Genomic DNA, 21627 nt, shown 5'->3' with positions numbered 1-21627 from the left:
TATAGAGCTCTGTATCTCTATTAACTTCCCCCTTACTACCACTTATAATGTATCTCATAGGTTCTGATAATTCAATTTTAATTTGTCTTTAGGTACTTTTCATTTCTCCTTAATTTTCTCTTTGACCCAAAAGCAGAGAATATTATTCAGTTTCAACACATTAGAGGTTTGTCCAGATTCCTTTCTGTAATTCCTTTCTGTAATTATACAGTGCATAATTAATTGTATGCATTGCAATCAAAATCAAATATTTAGTATGATATTTTCAAAATCATACTAAATATTTTATTCTGACTGGAGCGATAGCACAGAGGGTAGGGCATTTGCCTTAAACACGGCTTACCCTAGATCGATTCCTCCGTCCCTCTCAGAGAGCCTAGCAAGCTACCGAGAGTATTCCACCTGCATGGCAGAGCCTAGCAAGCTACCTGTGGCGTATTCGATATGCCAAAAACAGCAACAAGAAGTCTCACAATGAAGACGTTACTGGTGCCCGCTCGAGCAAATTGATGAACAATGGCATGACAGTGCTACAGTGCTTTGAATATTTTAAGTTCATTGATAATTGTTTTGCGACCCTGCATAGAGCCTATCCTTGAAAATATTCATATGCAATAGATAAATCTGTAAGTTCACCTGTTTTGGTATAAAATGTGTATTTGTATACTAAGTTCATTTATTTTGTCACGTAAGGCTACTGTTTCTTTATAATCTGTCAGTTTATCTGACCATGATTTTAAGTAATGTAATACTAAAAATCTCTTAGATTATATAGTCATATGTATTGTGTTTTATATATATATCTACAAATGGGGGATTTGGGGGTCCATAACCAGCAGTGCTCAGAGTTTACTCCTAGATCTGTGCTCAGGGGGAACCATATGAGGTGCTAACAATTGAACCTGGGTTGGCCGCATTCAAGGCCAGGAGCCAGCCAATTACACTATCACACCAGACCCCAAATATTCCTATCATTTATGTAATCTATATTAATGTTAAGTAATTTTGGTGGACCTTAATTTAGCATTATATACATTAAGTGTATTACTTTCCAATTTTATAATCATTAAAAAATAGCTGACTTCCAATGAAACCTCAGAAGTGATATAAGGAGAGTCGTGGAAGATTATTGGTACTCTGGTGGTGGTGGGATACACTAACTTTGTACATCAATATTATAAATTGTAATACTATTATAATCATATTGCCTAAGCTGAAAAAAATCAATAATAAAATGTAAGTAAAACATGTTTATCTCATTACCTTTTTTATGAGCAAGAATTATTTTCAAGAAATTTGCTTAATTTCTTTTTATCTCTATAACTCACTGATAACATTTCCCATATTTACCTTCATTATTTTTATTTAATTTGGGAAACTATAAAACTGATTTTAAACATTGTGTAGAGAACTAAACTCTACTATTAGAAAAATATCTCAAAACACAAATTTTAAAAAGAGATCTTATATTCATTCTAGTCAACTCCTCTGAATTTTTTTCAGGTTCCAAATGAACCTAAACTAAAATTAAAACTAAACTATTTTAATTAGTATATATTACATGAGACTGTATCACGACTAAATTATCTCTATTCAAAAAGCTTCATTCCAAATAACATGGCAGACTTCAGAAAGTGAAAGTGGGGCCAGAGAAACAAAACAGCAGGTAAGGCGCTTGTTTCACATGAGAGCTGGTTTCAGACTCCCATACCATATATGATCCCCTGAGCTCTGCCAGGAATGATCCCAGTAGTAAGCCCTTAGCAAGTCGAGGTGTGGCCAAAAAAACTAAATCAAGCAAGAAAATGGAAAGAATCTAATAGCAACAATAAAAGGGACACCAAAATTCCTAAGGAATAAGAACAACAAAGTGCTCCAAATCAAAATAACAAAATTATCCTACAAAACCAGAAGTTTGAATGAATATGCTTAGCTAAAAAAGTAATCAGAAAAATAATACAGATTGAAAATCTAATATTATAAAGGCTACTCCTTAGTGCTTTCCATATGACCACTGAATAAAGCTTAAAGCATTATAAATAATGTTGACAATGAAGTTAAGTAGGCAAAACTTCACTTGTTTTCAGGGCTTACTCATGGTTCCACATTTAAGTATCACTCCTAGAGATGCTCAGTGGTGTCAAGGACAGAATGCAGGTCAGACATAAAAAAGGCAAGTGCCCTATCTGCTGTACTATATTTACAACCCCTTGAATATATATAAATAAGGAGCGACAGCACAGCCGGTAGGGCGTTTGCCTTGCACAAAGCTGACCCGGGTTCGATTCCTCCACCCCTCTCGGAGAGACTGGCAAGCTACCAAGAGTATCTCACCCGCATGGCAGAGCCTGGCAAGCTACCAGTGGCATATTTGATATGTCAAAAACAGTAACAACAACTCTCACAATGTAAATGTTACTGGTACCTGCTCAAGCAAATCGATGAACAACGGAAAAACAGCGCTACAGTGCTACAGTATTATATTATATATGTAATATATATTAACTATGAAACATGAATAATAGTTATCTCAATTAAATTTAATAAAATAATAGCAAATATTGGCTTTGAAGGAAAAAACAACACTGAAAAATTCTAGAGGACTAAGAAATTATCCCTAAAAATGAAAAAAAAAGGGTTGGAAGATTCATGTCTTATTAGACCCAACACAATGGTATGGAAGACACTATACTGTGAAGAGCATTATTAGCAAATTATATCAAATTTACCTAAATAACTTATATATCTTATATATCTTAAAGAATAAGAAAATAAGAAAGCAAAATAATAATTATTAACTGCTTGGTTTTATACGTACTTTGTATTAGTTAACTGTATTATAGATTTTTGTAGCTAGATCTCAGGAACCAAACTACTACTAATTCATCATAATAGTATAGTCAGATTTTCCAAGTGTAATTAAAATAGAAGTGAGAATTTCAGTAAACTAGAAGTAGGAATTATTTTTTTAATAAAGAAATACATATAGCATTATACATTATAAGCTTGATGGGAAAATAAAAACAAAATAAACTTTTGCTTCCTTCCAGGGGCTATGTGTATACATTTCATTCTTTAATAAGCTTAGCACATAGATACATACACAGAGACGTTCATATGGTAAAAATAAGACATCTGTAGCAGTATTTTAAAAAGGAATGCTTCTGCTAAATTCAAAAAATAAAGAGAAAAAGGTTCCCTTCTACAAAATCATAATTATACTTTGAGAAACACTGCTGGAGCTGGAGTGGTAGTACAGTGGCCACATTGCATTCAACTTCCAGCACCCTGTACGGTTCCCCAACCTTCTCCAGGAGTAAATCCTGAACACAAAGTCAGGAGTAAGTCCTGAGCACTGGGGGTGACCCAACAAACCAAAATGTAATGCTTTTTGGCTTTTTCCCTTCTGAGAAGTTCACATTCTCTCTCCTCACATTTCTCTAAGTAAATGTCTTTAAATAAAACTATTTTCCTTCACTGAAAAAAGAAAACGAAATACTGTTTAAAAAATCTGGCCCAGATCAGGCAGACAGTTTAAAGAGCTGGAGTACATGCTGAATGCAGGATTTTTGAGTTCAAGTTTCATTTCATGGTCTCCTGAGAGACCACAGCACTGAGCCAGGAGTTGCTCTCTGAGTACTGTTGGGCTTAGCTCCAAAACAAAATCAAAATTTGGACCAAAAGGCTAGGGATGTGGCACAGTGGCAAATCACGTGATTTGCATGTGTAAAGTCCTGAGTTCATTTCCTGGCACCATAATAAAATTCAGAGACAGATCAATTAAGAAATAAGTACCTGGGACTAGAGAGATAGTACAAACATGGTTCAGTGGCTTGCCTTGCATACAGTCAGTCCCAGTTCAATCCTAGACACTATATATGATACTCTGAAAACTACCAGGCGTGATTCTTGAGTACAAACCCAGGAGTAAGCCCTGAGTACTGCCAGCTGTGGTCCAAAAAGCAAAAATACACTTAAAAAAGAAATATTTGAACCAACCATAATACTCTTCAAAACTGTAAGCACTTTAGACTTAAAATTTTGTTCTGAATGGTCTAATTTTTTGGGTTTACTATGAGTTCAGGAAGAAACAAATCAATACTTTGTTTATAACCCACATGTATGTTACTCACCCACATTTGGAGGTTTCACATAATTTACAGGTAGTTCTGGAGGTCTGCCTCTATGGAGAGCTGCAAAAGCAGACCCATTCCATAGTGTACTTTTACAGTCTATACAAAAGATTCAATAGTTAGTCGAGTAATAAAACATTTTATAACTCTATGTCTACTTAAAGGTATTTTTCAAGTTAATTTGTTAAAATACATTTAACATAATAGTCACAATAGTCAAAACATGGAATTAATATGTGTCCATCAACATAATTAGACAAAAAAGCTGTGCCACTATACACAATGAACTACTACTCTGTCATTTAATAAGAGAGAAATTGTGCCTTTAGGACAAAATAGATGGAAACTAAGGTGATTATGTTAAGTGAAAAGGGAAGGAAGTCAAAGACAATTACTAGATGGATGCACTCTTTGGCAGAATATAAATAACTAAAGCAAACAAACTGGCAAAACAATAAAATTATTAGACATGGTGAGAATTACAGTAATTATCAGAGAGAGAGGGAAGAGAGTGGAGAGAATAGGTAACGGGTTTTTCTTTGTGGTGGGTGCAGTGAGGTGTATACATATATAGAAATGTTTATGCTATATCCTGAAATTTTTCAATATGTAAATAAGTCAATAAAAATAAATTTAAAAGACAAAAAAAGATAATGCCCTATAAAATTCTTAAAAAACAGTAAGACATAACATGCATATATCTTTTTAAGCATGCCATAAACTAAATTATGACTAATAAACACCAATACCTTAATATCATCAAGATATTTTATTTCTGTGCTGATCTAGAACTGAAGCTTTTATTATGCATATATTTGAATCTCATGTAAAGATGACATGGATTAATAAGGTTTTAAGTTACATTGGTCCTTCTTGATTGGCTTATGCAAATCTATTCATATGAAGCCCTATAAGCAAGGAAATGACAACAGCACAAGTATGCCAGGTAAAATTCAGACATATTTATACTTGGTGCATGCTCATGTTAAGGAGTACCTGCCAGATGTGCCATAAAAGATAACAATACCGCGTATGAAATAATTAATTGATTTATCAATAGTCATGATTTTTGTCTAATGCTCATGTCAAAATTTTCAAGTAAATGTGAAATATTTCAAAAGGTTCAACGTTGAAACAAAAAATATTCTACTACTTTTAAAAGGTTACAAAGTAACTTAGTTGAAGAATTTCCTTAAATTATAAAATGAGATATTTAAAAGCAGGTATCATTCATAAGTATCTTTTTAAATTAGGATTTTTAAAACATTACTTTAATAAAACAAAACAGAAATACATAGTGGTTGCAATAGCTGAAGTTTATTTGTTACATTACAAGGATAGTATCCTTAATACCTAAATTCACAATTTCATGTTAAAAATAATTTCTATTTTGGACACATGCAAATTGTATATTAAGAATTTGAGAAAAATCTACAAAAAGACTGAAAAACAGGAAAGTGGAGAAATTATTATTGAGTAGTTACTGGTAGCAGTAAGGCTTTTTCATTTAAATATATTAAATTACAAAAACTTTTACATAGAGCAAACGAGATAGTTGAAAGAGTCTTATGTGCACCAGATTCCAAGGTCTATCCCTAACTTTGCTTGCCCAGTGATCATGGTGAGTATAGCCCTGGTGGGCCTGAAGACAATAAATAGCACTATGTCACCAGGTCTAGCACTGAACTGTGAAGCCCACACATGTGCAAGCATTGCCAGAAGTCCCAGAGGACTTTCTCTCTTGGAAGCTCTCCCCCAAATGTTTTACACAGAATTCTCATTCACCTATTATGAAATATACAGTGTGATTAGGATGATATAAAGACTCATAAGATAAAAAACATTATAATTAAATATATTTTAAGCATTTATACTGGGCAAATCATAGCAGTGGTCTTCAAATATCCCAGAGATTACAAAGAGGTTTTGTATTGTTTATTTTATGGTATTCACTGTTAAACAGAAAAGAGTTTTTATGTCTCTGAAAATTCATTTTTATACTAAAAATTAAAAATAAATTGGGAAAAATAAAAATTATAAGAAAATTGTTAAAAAAGTATGGGAAAATTTACTTAACATAAAAACATGATGTTCTCCACTCCTTCTTCAAAAGAGAATTAAAATCTTACCTTTAGCATCCCGTAACAGAGACTGCCGACCAACACCTAATAATGTGTGCACCCCAGGAACACTCTGAGGTATCTCCTTATCTAGTAATGGACCAATTCTCTCACAAATTTTAAGGAGGTAGTCTGGAGGAATATGTGCATTGGCTGCCACCTAAAAAGAATAAATAAAACAGGAAAATAAATGTTTTAAAAACATCATTACAAATCTATTACCAAACTGTTTGATCATGGAACATACTCTGATTCTAATATATGGAATCAGGAAAATAACATTTTAAATATTTAATGCTTCGACCAAATTTAAGAAACAAATATAAAAAGTATGTAAATATGGGGCTGGAGCAATAGCACAACAGGTAGGGCGTTTTTGCCCTGCATGCGGCCAATCCGGGTTCAATTCCCAGCATCCCATATGGTCCTCGGAGCACCGCCAGGAGTAATTCCTGAGTGCATGAGCCAGGAGTAACCCCTGTGCAATGCCAGGTGTGATCCAAAAAGAAAAAAAGTATGTAAATTTAAATTACATGTTAACATTTAAATAATAGCACTCTTATTTTTATATGGCTTGAGTCAAACCATATACTTAACTGTTAATATTTATTAAACTCATTTTAGAAAAACAAAAAGAGTGATCATGCCTAAAATCAAAGTATGAAAATAATGAGTAAACTAGATTTATTCATAGTGAGCTAATTAATAATGCAAACAAATGGTATTATCTTGCACCAAAATTTCATCAAGTTTCCTTTAGGGTTTATAAGACTGACTTTCATAAGAAACAATTATTTTCCCTAAAAAAATAACTGATTTCCAAAGAAAATCAATGATTATTTTATAAATATTATACTCTAAACAACTAAGGTAAATACCAAAAACTTTGTTATAGCATCATTTTAATTTTTAACAATGTAAGTGATTTCCTAAAGATGGCTAACATATTTAGATAGGGATGCAACAATTCAAGAAAAAGTTGTTTTTAATTGTATATGTATATACTTTATAACATAATACATATATACCATCACACAAGGCACAAATCAATGGTTAAAAATGAAATGCAAAATAATAAATTTGTAAATCTTCCATAATGAACACTACGAGAGAAGGAATTATGTATGTTTTGTTTGATGCTATATTCCTAGCAACCAGAAAAGTGCCTGGAATAAAGCAGTACTCAATAAACGTTTGTTCAATGAATGAACGAATGTATAAAAACCAAAGTATAGATAAAGCAACACCATATGAATTCACAATGTCTTAAACTCTTATATCAGGTTACTTTTTTATTTCTTAGAAAACAAGGTATCAGAACTACAATCTAGCATGTACCTAGATTCTGGAAAGATAGTATTCTACTGTTATTTCATTACTTTCTGCTAAGTACCTTTTGTAAATTCTCACACAAAAAAAATAATTTACCAAAGTAACCTGGGCTGGAATAACTACCATAATACTCATGAAGAATGGCAACTTAACATGATTATAATTGTATATACAAGGTTTAGCTTCTGGGTTAGGGCAAAAGGAGAAGCAAATTTTATTACGTCTCATCTCTAATTTTGTTTCCCATGTGAAAAGCTAGAACTACCATACAGTATAATATAAAGGCAACATTAAAGTCAAAGCAACTAGTAATAAATCTAAAAAGTTTTCTTGTGATCTGTAAATACCGATATCCTAAAATCCTAGTTTATAAGTATAATTTATTCCCTCTACATTAGGACATGTTCTACATGCAAACAAAAATTTAGCTAGTATCCAAAAAATATGAATCTCAAAAAAAAGAAGTCTACAAATACTTCACAGTAACTTCAAGTTTAAGCTCTTTCCCCCTATCTTTTCTTTTGGGTAAACTGAGCTTCTGATGTAAGTCATTAATTTTCATGAAGTAAATGCTAGAAAACTCTGAAGGTTTTTCATAGAATTGTAGTTTTTAGCGGAAATTTAAGTTTTAGCAGTTTTCATTCATCACAAAACCATCTCAAGTACTCATTTGATACAAATTTAACTAACTCCCTTGGCTTAGAAATTCAATATATCTAGCAGTATACAATCTAGAAAATGGAATTTCCTTAATACCAATTTTCAGATGACCCTATTAAAAATCTGCCACAATTATAACTTTAAATGATATCTGAAACAATGTTTGATTTTCAGCTTGGTATGGGAAAATGTTATCAGTTATTCAGTAGCACTGTACTGAAGCACTGTCATCCCATTGTTCATCGATTTGCTCAAGTGGGCACCAGTAACGTCTCCATTGTGAGACTTGTTGTTACTGTTTTTGGCATATCAAATACGCCACAGGTAGCTTGACAGGTTCTGCCATGTGGGCGGGATACTCTCGGTAGCTTGCTGGGCTCCCAAGAAGGATGGAAGAATCGAACCCGGGTGACTAAAAACACAAAAACAACAACTGAGTATCTAAAAAAGGCTCATTTAGTCACAAATTCTTTTTTCTGGAAATTTATAGTATGGACTAGAAAGTGAAGTTCACAACTTTAATTTTTGACACAACAAAAAAAATCTAAATTCTTAAGCAGTCCCCATTCAAAAAGTCCATTCCTCTAAAATTAATATTTTTATTACAACTAGTACAGAGAAACAAAGAGTCTATCAACAAAATTGTAATAAAGATACATACTAGATTTTAGGAACATAACTTTACTTTCAAACATTAACAGGCTTCCAAACTATATTGACATAGTTCTTACAATCATAATTTCTTCTATATCTATCAAATATCAGGACTTGTAAGTAAGTGGCAGTTAGCATTTGATTCAATTTCTTATCTTTGATATAAGTAGAATTTTTATAATTATAGAGTTCTCTAAGTCAGTTATCAGTTTATTGCCTTAGGCTATTGTTATTCCTTTATATTCTTAAATCTTATTCATCCCTTATATTCTTTTTATGTTTCACATATGAGAGATTTCATTCTGTACCGTTTCCTCTCCTCTATCATCATTCAGCACAATACTTTCAAGTTCTATCTGTGGCAAATTGCATGACTTTACCTTTTATAGCTGAGTAGAATTCTATTGTAAATGCAAACCAGTTTTTCTATCCCCTTATTAAAAACTGGGTATTTCCAGATTTTGTTTGTTATAGTGCTGTACTGTACATTGGAGTGCAAATGTCTTTTTGAAATTGTGTTTGGCCCCTTGGGATAGATGCCAGAAAGTAGAGTCAATGGAAGCTCAATTTTTTTTTTTTAAAAAAGAGTTCATATCATTTTCAAAGAGATGGGACAAGTGAACACTCCCACCAACAGTGGATGAGGCTTCCTTCTCCCACACATCCACAACAGTACTGATTGATTCGGTTCTTTTTGATATGCCTCTATCTCACTAAATTGAGCTGCTACCTCATTGATGTTATGACTTGCATTTCCCTGATAAATGATAAGGAGCATTTTTTTCATGTAAAATGTCATCTGCTTAGGTATGAAAAAATTATCTCTCCTCATCAGTCACTTTTTTGTTTTTAAAAAGTCCTTATTAGAATTATATATGGATATAATACAGTATAAAATAAAATGTTCTATGCCCACTAACATAAGTCATTTTTTTACAATTAAAATTCAAATATTCTAATTTCGATAACTTAGCCACAATTCTCTCTTTGGAACACAATGGCCAATAGTAATACAAGCACTCTGAAATTGGCAAAAGAAAAGCCTTCAATGAAAACAAAATTTAAGAAAACAAAATTTAAATAAACTTATTTATTCTATAAAACAGCTTCAAGGCGTTAAATTGCAGAATCACTGAATTGCCATGATTCTTATACTTAATCTAAATGCTCATTTATAAAAGGAAAAATAGATCCAAAGATGTGAAGTTCAATTGTCACAGTAAATGGACAAGAATGTGAGTAGTGGCTGCCTACCATTCTTTCAACTCCCTACTGTCGAGGGAGTTGAAAAATTAGGAAAAATTCAAAATCACAGGGCCTAAGAAATAGTACAGGGGTAATAATACCTTGCACACAGTCTACCCTAATTTGATCTGCAGCACAGATATATGCTCTCTCTATATATAATATATGTACATATATTATATTCTCTATATAATATATGTACATATATTATATATATATGGTCCCCCAAGGACCATCATAAGCGATCCCTTAGCACAAAGCCATGAATAAGCCCTAAACACAAGGTGTAGCCAAAAAAATTCCCCTCATAAAAAATTAAACTATAATCTTGAGTAAACTGAAGAAAAAAATCAAATGAGACACATATTATTCCTCTCTTTTTCGTTTGGGGGGACACACCTAGCTGTGCTTAGGGCTTACTGCTGGCTTTGTGCTCAGGGATTATTCCTGGCAGTGATTGTGGTACCATATGGTTCCAGAAACTGAATCCAGGTTGGTTACATGAAGGAATGTTCCTTACCCACTGCCCTATCTTTCTCGTCCCAAACACGCTATAAGCCTCAAAAGGAAGATTGGCTAACATTAAGAACAAATCTAAGAAATACTCAACTTAACTACTACATGTATATTATCAAATTATTAAATGTAATTATGGTATAATTCAGTACCATATGACAACTGAGAATACCAAATAGCTCAATGAGAAACGGAACAGAAAGTAAGTACAGGATGTAAGGCCTTGCATGTGGCCAACAAGGGTTCAATCCCAACACCACATACAGACCTGAGCACTGCCACCAGTAACCCCTAAGCATAGAGTCAGAGGCCTAAGCAATGCCAAGTATGTCCCCCCTGCCAAACATACAAAAATAGTACAGCTTTTCACTAAATATAAATTGTAGACATCTATTTTGGTTTTTCAAGTACCAAGATAGAGTCCAGGACCTCAAATATGTGTGACATACACTTGACCAGTAAGTACCTATCCATGCCACTGAATAAAGAAAATACAAAAAGTGGGCCAGGACAGCACAAAGAGCTATGTTTAAAGTGTTAATTTTTAAATGACAATGACATCATTTTTACTTTGGCTTTGAGAAGTAACAGGATCACAGGACCAGGGGGGCCCAAAGATGGTTCAATGGTTTAAGGCAGAAGACCTGACAAATATAAGGCCAGGAATTTAAGCTCATGTTTAGATGTGCTGAGGATAACAGGACAGTCCCTTCATCTGTGATACCTGGTGAGAAAGACCTGATATGTCTGGCGAGGAAAAAAAAAGAAAAGCCAGAATAGGATGAAGCAAGTAATGAAAATATACATATATTAAAAGAATTATTTATGTTTTTTTTCATTTTCTAAGACCATAACTATATAAATAAAATTAATAATCAAACTGGAGCCATATTCTGAAAGCAAAAGGCAACATGTTGTCTGTGCTTTTTAATTTGGTAGAGGGGAGTGGGAGTAGAATATGCACAAATGAAAAGTTACGTTTTTTCATATTTAGGAGCAGAAAACAAAATACATTTTGAAAACTCAGCAAGGCTTTAAACAGATCAATATGTGTAGTATAGGTAAACATGGTACACTGAGGTCACTGAGAACCTAGAATACCGAGGCTTCAAATTTACTAGTTATCACTCTTTCTGGCAGTATGATACATTAAAAAGGACTTGAATTTTTCCAGAGTCGTGAAATTTTATTTATGTGATATCTGGCAAATTTACTTGGTCTTCCACCTCAGTAAATCAGCATATAATGATAACCACCTTCTTTGTCTCTTTCAAACAAAAACAAAATCATTCACCCATGTATTCACACTTTTAAAAAATAGGGAATACAAAGGATAGATTAAATTGATGCCCTAAGGAAATCCATGGTCTCAGTGGGAGAGACAAACTAGTTTTAGAAACAAATCAAAGATACAAGTGCCCAGAAGTTAGAACAAAGAGCAAAGGAAGAAGTACAATACCTAATTTGACTTAGGGGTGAGGATTCACGCCCAATTTCACACTTGAACACTAACAGTTCACTAAAAGGACACAAGGAAGGATTTTAGACAAAAAGAAAGAAACCCACTTTAAGCAGTCACTACAGCATAATATCTGCCCTAGGTTCAAGAGGTTCCTCCACAATGTTAAAAGACAAAGCAATCAAGAGCTCTAAGCACATTAGGAGAGACAATATAAGAGTTAACATGTTTGTCTTGCATGTAGCAACCCCAGGCTTGAATTCCCAGCATCACATACTATCCTCAAGCACCACCACTCATGAGCACAGAGTCAGAAATAAATCCAGGAGTACTGCAGAGTGCGGCCAAAGTCCTGATCCTGACCTCCCTCCCTTCAAAATACTCTACTTGGAGTATCAACTAATAGTGAAAAAACATACATAAAATCAAGACTGGAAGAAAACAAAATATTATTAACAGTTTATTTTCTTCTTGATACTTTATAATAGAAATTCTGACTTTGATGCTTCCTGAATTTAAAGGGAGAGAGGATGTGTGGAAGCTGAGCAGAAACAGGAAAAAAAAGCAGGTAAGATTTTTAAATTTTTATTTATTTTGTAATCATAGCACTAATTAGCAGAGTGATTACAAATTACTAAGCCTTTCCATCACTTTCCTTTGAAAATCTTAATCACTGTTCATAGCATTTTTTTAATTAATTTCAAGATTCACTCGTGTAATAGCAAAAACAACCCACCTAGGCTCAGTACACACTATTAAACTGCCTTTTTAAAAAACTGCTCAACTTAAGGGCCGATTCTATCAAGATAAAGACAAAGGACCCACCAACATCCAGAAGTTACTGAAGAAATTTATAACAAAAGAACACAGTGTGACTTGCAGGTTAAAGAAGTGAAAATAGAGGCCAGAGCAACAGTACAATGAGTAGGGTGTTTGCCTTGCATGTGTTCGATCCCTGTCATCCCATACGGTCCCAAGAACTGCCAGAGCCAGCAGTAACCCCTGACCTTCATCAGTGAGGCCCAAAAGCAAAATAAACAAAAATAAAAAAGTAGAAATATATATCATAAACTCCTTCAATCAAGAAAGTTCTACAAATAATAATTAAGGGTCAGCTAATTACCAAACATAATGATAGGTACTAGAGTGCAGGGGAAAATAAAATCAAGGTGCTTCAATATGTACAAGATTAATTATTAATAATACATAGAAAATATGCCCATGATAAGATGTGAGAGCAAGGAAAAGAGAAGAGGAACCTATAAGACATCAGAAAGACTCAAAGTATCGTTTCCACCATTTTTTGAGTTTTTAGCCCATATGTTAAAGTAAGTTATCAGGTCTTACTTCTGGCTCTGTGCTAAGGAATGACTCCCGGCAATGTTCAGGACCAATATAGTACCAGGAATCAAACTGGAGTCAAATCCACATGCAAGGCAAGAACCTTAATTCATTATGTCTCTCTAGCCCCTACTTCCCAATTATTTTTAAAAAAGAGTGAATACTACATATCATACAATATTGAATTATTTTACTTCAGGAAAATACATATCTGCATTGCTAATCACTAAGGAGATACAAATAAAAACAACAATGAGATATCACCTTACACAGAGACTGGCACACAGCAAAAAGTGTAAGACCAACTAGTGCTGGCACAGATGTGGGCAGAAAGGGACTCTCATTCACTGTTGGTGGGAATGTCAACTGGTCCAGCCTTTTGGAAAACAGCATGCACATTCCTCTAAAAACTAGAAATTTTGCTTCCATTTGACCCAGCAATACCACTTCTGGCAATAAACCCTCAGAGTGCAAAAACACAAACCAGAAATGACATTTGCTGTATGTTTGTTGCAGTACTGTTCATAACAGCCAAACTCTGGAAACATCCCAAGTGCCCAGGAACAGATGACTGGTTAAAGAAAATGTGCTACATCTGCACAATGGAATACTGTACAGCTGTTAGAAAAAATGAAGTCATGAAATTCGCTTATAAATGGTTGAACGTGGGGAGTATCATGCTGAGTGAAGGAAGTCAGAAAGAGAGGGACAGACATAGAATGTCTGCATTCATTTGTGGGATATGAAAAAAACAGTATGATACTAATACCCAAGGACAGTAGAAACGAGAAACAGAAGGATTCGCCACATTTAGAAGCCTACCTCAAGGGCTGAGGGAGAGGGCAGTTGGCATAGGGAATTGACCATTATGACAATGGTGGTTAGAAGGGATAGTTCTGGATGATAGATGTGTGCTGAAAGTGGGTAAAGACTATCATGATGGTCTCTCAGTATCTGTATTGCAAACCATACGACCCAAAAGTAGAGAGAAAGAGAGAGACAAAGAAGAAAAGTGCCTGCCATAGAGGCAGGATTGGGGGTGTGTGGCAGGAGAGATGGTGTGGTGGTGGTGGGAAATGTACACTGGCAGATGGATGAGAGTTGGAACACTGTACAACTGAAAACTAATCATGAAAGCTTTGAAAGTGTATCTCAGTGATTCAATAAAAATTATATATATCTATATATATTGCAATAATTAAAAAACAAAAATACATATAACACTATCTTTTCTCATTTGTGTGGACAAAGCTGCACTCCAAATCACTCTTCCTGGACTCAATAATGAATTTTTTTAAATATTTTAAAATGTATTGAAGAAATATCATTTTTATGACATTATATGGGTTATAGGTAATTTTTTAAATTTTTTTAAATTTTATTGAATCACCATGAGATAGTTACAAGCTTTCATGTTTGGGTTACAATCACACAATGATCAAACACCCATCCCTCCACTAGTGCACATTCCCCACCATCAATATCCTGGATATACCCCCCCTTTTCCACCCTCCCCCTGCCTCTAAGGCAGACAATATTCCCCATACTCTCTTCTCTACTTTTGGGCATCATAGCTTGCAACACAGACACTGAGAGGCCATCATGTTTGGTCCATTATCTACATCTCCCATCCCAACTGGTTCCTCCAGCCATCATTTCCTTAGTGATCCCTTCTCTATTCCATCTGCCTTCTCCCCTCCGCTCATGAAGCAGTCTGCCAGCTATGGGGCAATCCCCCTGGCCCTTGTATCTACTGTCCTTGGGTGTCAGCCTCATGTGATGCTACCCTACACTCCACAAATGAGTGTAGTTAAGTTACGATCTGTATGTATTAAACTGTTTAAACTGTTTGCCACCTAGTTTAAACTCATTCTTCACCACACAAATGCCCTTTTACCTGATTTATCCACCTATCTTCCCACATTTCCTTCAGACAACCCCTCTGTGTTTTGTTCTTAGTTTTGGTTTATTTTTATTTTGATTTGGTTATTCATTTATTTTACTTCTTTATCTACCAAATATTCAAACAATTATGTGGTGTTTGTCTTTTTTCATTTAAGTTATTTTGCTTTAGTCTAGTACATCCTGTGAACGTCATTCATAACACAAAATGTAAGATTTCAATCCTTTTGACAAGTATTCCATTGTGTAAATTCTTTTTATGGTATCTTTGCCATAAAATATTAAGAAAATTAGGAAGTGACAATTAGCTAAAATATAAATTATGGGATCATATTTCTCCATATTTCCAAATTATTCATTCAACTCTTTTCCTATTTTTAAAATATAGTAACCAATTCATTAGTACCTTTTCAAGTGAGAAACTGCATTCTTTCATACTTAACATACTTGCTTAAAATACAACCTCCCCATGAAAGCCAAGGTTGTTGTTTTATAAATGAGAAAACAAGAACTCTTCAAACTTAAACTTGTCCTTGATTAGTAAACACTAGAATCCAGACTATATCTCAAAGTCTATGCAACTATCCACAGAGTTCTATGTAAGAAATGTCAAACATGGGTATCTATAACATATGACACAAATACTACCTTGCCTTATAACCATTAATTTGTTGTCTGCCAAAAATATTTGTTCATTAGTCAATTATTGCCAAACAGTAATAAATATCAGCAATGTAAAACAAAACACAAGCTAAATAATTAATTTGTGAATGAATAAGAATACTCAAATTTCTTAAGGATATTTACCTTATCCAAACTCTTTGTGAAGTAAATTCTTAGTACCCCCAGCTGTGCTCAGGTGTTGTTTCCTATGTGGTACCAGGAACTGAACCCAGGCTGCCTACATAAACTGCATGCACTCAACTCATTGAGCTATTTTTCTAGCTCCCAATCCACATTCTGACTCTCTAACAGCAGGTCTCTTAACTTTCTTAATCTTATCTCATTTGTATAGAGACACAAGTTTTCCTAACAGTAATAATAAATCTCCGAAAGTTTAATCACTGAAATTATGTTCCTAGCACCTAAATGTGAAAATAAATAAAAGTCAAGGACCAACCCAGACAAGCAAAGTTAACAGATTACATAAATAAAGAGTGTACCTTAGGCTTAAGCAAGTCTGTATTAAGTAATACTACTTTGCAGACATTTACTCTTCTCTTCCATAATACTTCAGCACTGGGGTTGGGCAGCACATGCTTTTTGGCTTCCCTGATACATTCTGTTCTACGTATGGCTGTCTGTACGCAAAGCAGTCAATAAAATGTACATATTTAAACTGGTTCCAGAGTGACAAATATAGTAACTATGACTATAATACCCAAACATTGTTCTACTGTTCTAATACACAAATCTATGAGAAAATACTTTAAAAATTAAATGGGAGGCAGGAGAAACAGTTCAGGAATTAGAGGTGCACTCTTATACGTACAAAGCCCAAAATTCAATAGCTTGTTTGGAGCATTGTTTGGAGGCCCCTTAAAATTCAATATTATATGCAGATGCAAGTAACATACATCATTATATTACCTAATCATCATAGTATAAACCTGCTTCAAGAATTTTGAATATAAAATGAAAGTAATACAATATAGGTCACGCACTATATAAGCACTAGGGCTGAAAGGATAGTACAGTGGGTAGGACATTCGCCTTGCACACAGCTGAGCTGGGTTCAATCCCCAGCATCCCATATGGTCCTTCAAGCACAGCCAGGAGTAATGGAGTAACCCCTGAAGATCACTGGGTGTGACCCAAATAGCAATATATATATATGTGTGTATATATATGTATCTATATATATATACACACACGTATATAAACACTAATTGGTGCTTTCAATTTTATGGTTAAAAAATGATGAATAAATATCTAATTGTATACCAAGTAAAAACATAATGCCTTTGATTCAGTCTATTGTTTTTGTTTTTGGCTTTAGCTTTTGGGCCATAACCAGTTATGCTCAGGGCCTAATCCTGGCTGTCTCTCTATTCAGGAATCACTCCTGGACAGTGCTCAGGGGACAGTACGCAGTGCCAAGTATCAAAATCATGTCAGCCACATACAAAGCATGTACCTTACCTGCTTATTTCTCTGGATCCTTGGTTCAGTCTTATAAAAGGATCCCTCTTAAAGTAATTAAAAAATCAGGGACCAGAGAGATAGTAGATTGGGTAGGGCATTTGCCTTGCATGCGGCCAGCCCAGTTTGATCTCAGGCATCCCATATGGTTACCTGAGCACCACCAGCAGTAATTCCTGAGCATCACCGGGAGTGGCCCCAAACAAACAAAAGATTCAAAAACTGTTAAACATACCTTTAAAAAGGTTTCCAAGTCACTATTTCAATATGAAAATTATATATTAACAAAAACTTCACTGAAATACATGCACTTCCTCATTCCTGTCATCTCTCATAAGGTCCCAAGAAGAAAGTAATGAAATAGCCAACAGTATTACCACGAATAACAGGACATCGGTATTGATTTAAATTATTTCTCTAAAGATGAATTATAAGTAAATATAATTCAATTATGCAATCCGTATCAATGCACTGGAAAATAAATACACAGATCAAACTTCAAAAGCAATCACCATGAATTCATAATTCTCCCATCATTAAGTAAAATTTTTAAAACTCATTTATATTTTATTTTGAAAGTCAAATTCAAAAACTTTACAAGCTGAGAAATATTTTTTTGTACTGACCTATACCTTAAAAGTTCTTCAGATCTGGATGTCAAATTCTGACTGCTTTGAAAGCAACAAAAACCTCCTAGGCTATTTCAAATCATAAGTAAAACACTAATCAAATTTAATAAAGAAAAAATGAAGAATTTCTAGAAAATGTCATAGTAACAGTAATAATGTAGTAATGTAGTCTTGAAGAAATCAAACATATCGTTCTTATTAACAATAATCAAGTAGTACAAAAAACTCAGGCAAATGTACACATATGGACAGAAAGGCAAGGTTTTATTTTAAACATGCAGTTTATATGGCTATGCAACCCCAATTCAGTGTTTCGATATTCTTGTAAATAGGCCTTCACCTTTTCATTATGTATTAAACATTTGGGAACTCTTTCCTATTCATACCCAAGTATACCTTAGGTTTGAAGTGCTGCTATACAACATGATCTGATGAACCAACTTATTAATGCTATACTATGCTACTTATTAATACTGTTCTAAATTTTAAGCCAACAACATACCTACATGAAAACTATAAATTCATTGTTCTAGTAGTACTTTTAAAATTTCTAGACAAGAAAAAATCCATATCTAAGTCAGAGCATTGAGTGTTTGCCTTGCATTCAGCCAACCTGTGTTTGATCTCCAGCACCCCATAAGGTCCCCTGAGCACTGCCAGGAGTGATCACTGAGCCCAGAGCCAAGAGTAGGCACTGAACACCACTCAGTGTGGCCCAAAAAACAAAAAAGATAAGAAAAGAAAAGATGAAAAGAAGAGAAGAGAAGAGTCCAACTCTCCTATATGAAGGCACTCAAAATGTGAGTCAGATGTGAAATAATTTTAATCTAGGATAGATATCTAAAGGATATCTAGCAATAAATACAATACTTCAGACTCTGTTCTTAGCCATTATGATTCTTTTCTTCTGTTTAGATTCTGACTCATCCCTACCGTGTCTTACCTTACAAAGAAATATGTAGGTTAAAAACAGGTATTTGATTTTAAAAAGAATCATACTATCAAAATTCAATAACTAGAAAAACAATTATAATACAGAAAAATGAAAGCTTAAGTCACAATACAATATTATGAAGAAATATATACTATCTAATCTAAAATTACATTCACACAAGAAATTTTATGTAAATAAAAGTGTTTAAAGAAATAAACATCATAAGATAACAAGAAAATGGTAAAAATTCTCTCTAATCATATACAAATAGAGTAACAACAAGTTGAAAATCACTGATTAAGCTTCAATAGTTAGTGGAAAAAGCTAAATAAGTCAAATTATTTTAATAAGTACATATTTTCACATATTAATACCACCCAAAGATTAAAAAGTATGATAAAACACTCACCCTAGTTCTTTTAAATAACATTGCAAACTAGTACAATCTTCTGGAGAATATTCTTACAAATATAACAATAATTATAAAGTTGATGAGAGAGACCCTAAAGATAACTCCACTTTAGCAATTAATCCAGGAAAACTACACAAAAAGGGATGAGGGGAATTCGAGAAGGTAGAGCAATGATTGTTTAACTATGAAAAAGACAACGAAAAACTGGAAGTAACTCAAACTGTCTGAATTCAAACCAAATGCCAATAGGACCGAGCCTTTTCTTAGCATTAAGGTAACAATGACTAGTCAAATATACATGTAAAAATGGTAAAGAAATACAAAGCATAAAATAAACACTGATTAAAACTACAGAAAAAAGTGCTTTTACAATGGAAGTCTAGTCAACTGGACTTTATTTTACTTTTCTTTGTAGTGAAGGAAGGATATAATATAAATACATAATATGTCTTTAATTATTTTGATGTTCATTTTATATCATATCAGGTTTATTTTTAAAGTATTTTCCTTTATCACAGATTGAAAGTATTTAGATATAAATGTTAATAGAAACATTTCTGATATTTTCAATACACCATCATTAAGCTATCTCAAACCCACATTTATAATAAAGCGTTAAAGCATATAAAAGCAATTATTCATGATTTTAAACTTTTTTGGACAGGAATAAGTTGAATGAAAGTTCTAAATACAAATTAAACTGATAATACAATAAGTTCTCTAGAGAAATTTTTACCAATCTGAGAAATTTTTATCAAAAGTAGTGTATAAACAGTAAAGTTTATACTCTTCACAACTGTTATATTATTTTCTGTTATTTGCAAAAATAATAGGAAAGGAATAATCATTAGACTTGAACAAATAACATGATCTTACTGTTTCAATTAAATATAAAGAGAAATATGATCAATGCAATTTAAATACAAAGTTTAAATCAAGTATCTCTAATGTCTATCTTATCCCTTCCAACCTTAGCTTTATCCATGTTTCTCCACTGGTATTTTATCTGAAGATAATTTATATTTTACTTATCTGCTAAAATCAGTGCTTTACCCATTCATTTTCTTTCATTTCACTGAGTCAGTGGTTAAAAGGAGGGAATTTCCTTCCCCCAGTAAAAAGGATAACATTTTTAGGTGACTGCCAAACATAACCTGCATTTACAGCACATGTTTTAGGAGAAATAACAGTCAATCCACAGTCTTGGGTCCTTTACTATTGTACATTCTTTTTAAATATAACCATTATTATCTTTCTCCAAACCCCATATTGTGTTTCATCCATTCTCAAAAATGTTGTAATCCACAGATGCTGTTTAGAGAACATATCGGCACGAATGTAATGTAATGATTTGATGTACTATGTTCTAAAATCTTAAACACGGTTACGCTTTCTTTTTGCAATCAATTATTCAAAGACGGTAAGTTTGGGGATTCCCTCAACGCCCCCCTTATTATTTTTAATTGTGTCGTTTTTCCCCCCAGAACCAGGATAGTCAACTATGCTGTCCTCCACCCGCTGCATCTCCCACCCCCTCCAGCAAAAAAAAAAAAAAGAAAGAAAGAAAGAAAAAGAAAAAAGAAAAAAAAGTCTCAAGCAGGCCTCGGTTCCCGTATTTCAAGCCTGAACCAACCAGAAGCCAGTTTTCTTCCACTAATCCGGAACTCCGAGCTGTTAGCGGCGCTCTCATTGGCCAGCGTCAGCCCTTGGTACGTGCCCCAAGATAACCCCCTGGTTGCTCTCCCTTTCCCCCCTACAATGGGCCTTTCCAGATATGTGTAACTTGTTCAAAATCCACAATACGGCCCCTCAGATCACCAACTCGCAGACTTCCAAGTTTTCGCGTGAACACAAGCGAGGCCACAGGGACAGCGAGGGACCCTTACCCGCACTCGCCGGGGGGAGGGGGAAGGGGCGATCGGTCCTTCGGCTGGACCCCGAGCCTCGGCGCCCGGCGGGCTCCCGGGGTCTGGGGAGGGCTGGGGAAACTAGGTGGGGACAAAGTGGCGGAGTTCGCCTAAGTTGAAACGCAAACTTTACTCACCAGATCCTCGAAGCTTCTCCGATGCTCCTTCCCCTCCCAGTCTAAGCGGCGTGGAATCAGCTGGGGGGGCAGAGAAAAGAAAGGGGTGGGGGCAAGGCGGGTGG

The 21627-nt window shown here is 34.2% G+C and overlaps 1 protein-coding gene across 2 annotated transcripts in view; it reads right to left on the bottom strand.

The window, feature by feature from the left end:
- BRWD3 (bromodomain and WD repeat domain containing 3) overlaps positions 1 to 21627 on the bottom strand; it is a 171049-nt gene that overhangs the window by 148204 nt on the left and 1218 nt on the right. For both annotated transcript variants that reach the window (XM_055120434.1, XM_055120435.1), the window contains exons 4-6: positions 21524 to 21583; positions 6263 to 6413; positions 4134 to 4232 (exon numbers count right to left, since the gene is read on the bottom strand). In XM_055120434.1, coding sequence (XP_054976409.1) covers positions 4134 to 4232; positions 6263 to 6413; positions 21524 to 21583 — 310 coding nt within the window. The remainder of the gene's footprint in view (positions 1 to 4133; positions 4233 to 6262; positions 6414 to 21523; positions 21584 to 21627) is intronic.

The sequence above is a fragment of the Sorex araneus genome, chromosome X, assembly GCF_027595985.1.
Source record: "Sorex araneus isolate mSorAra2 chromosome X, mSorAra2.pri, whole genome shotgun sequence".
Classification (NCBI taxonomy): domain Eukaryota; kingdom Metazoa; phylum Chordata; class Mammalia; order Eulipotyphla; family Soricidae; genus Sorex; species Sorex araneus.
The sequence above is the reverse complement of the archived record's forward strand: the minus strand, read 5'-3'. Positions and strand labels throughout refer to the sequence as shown.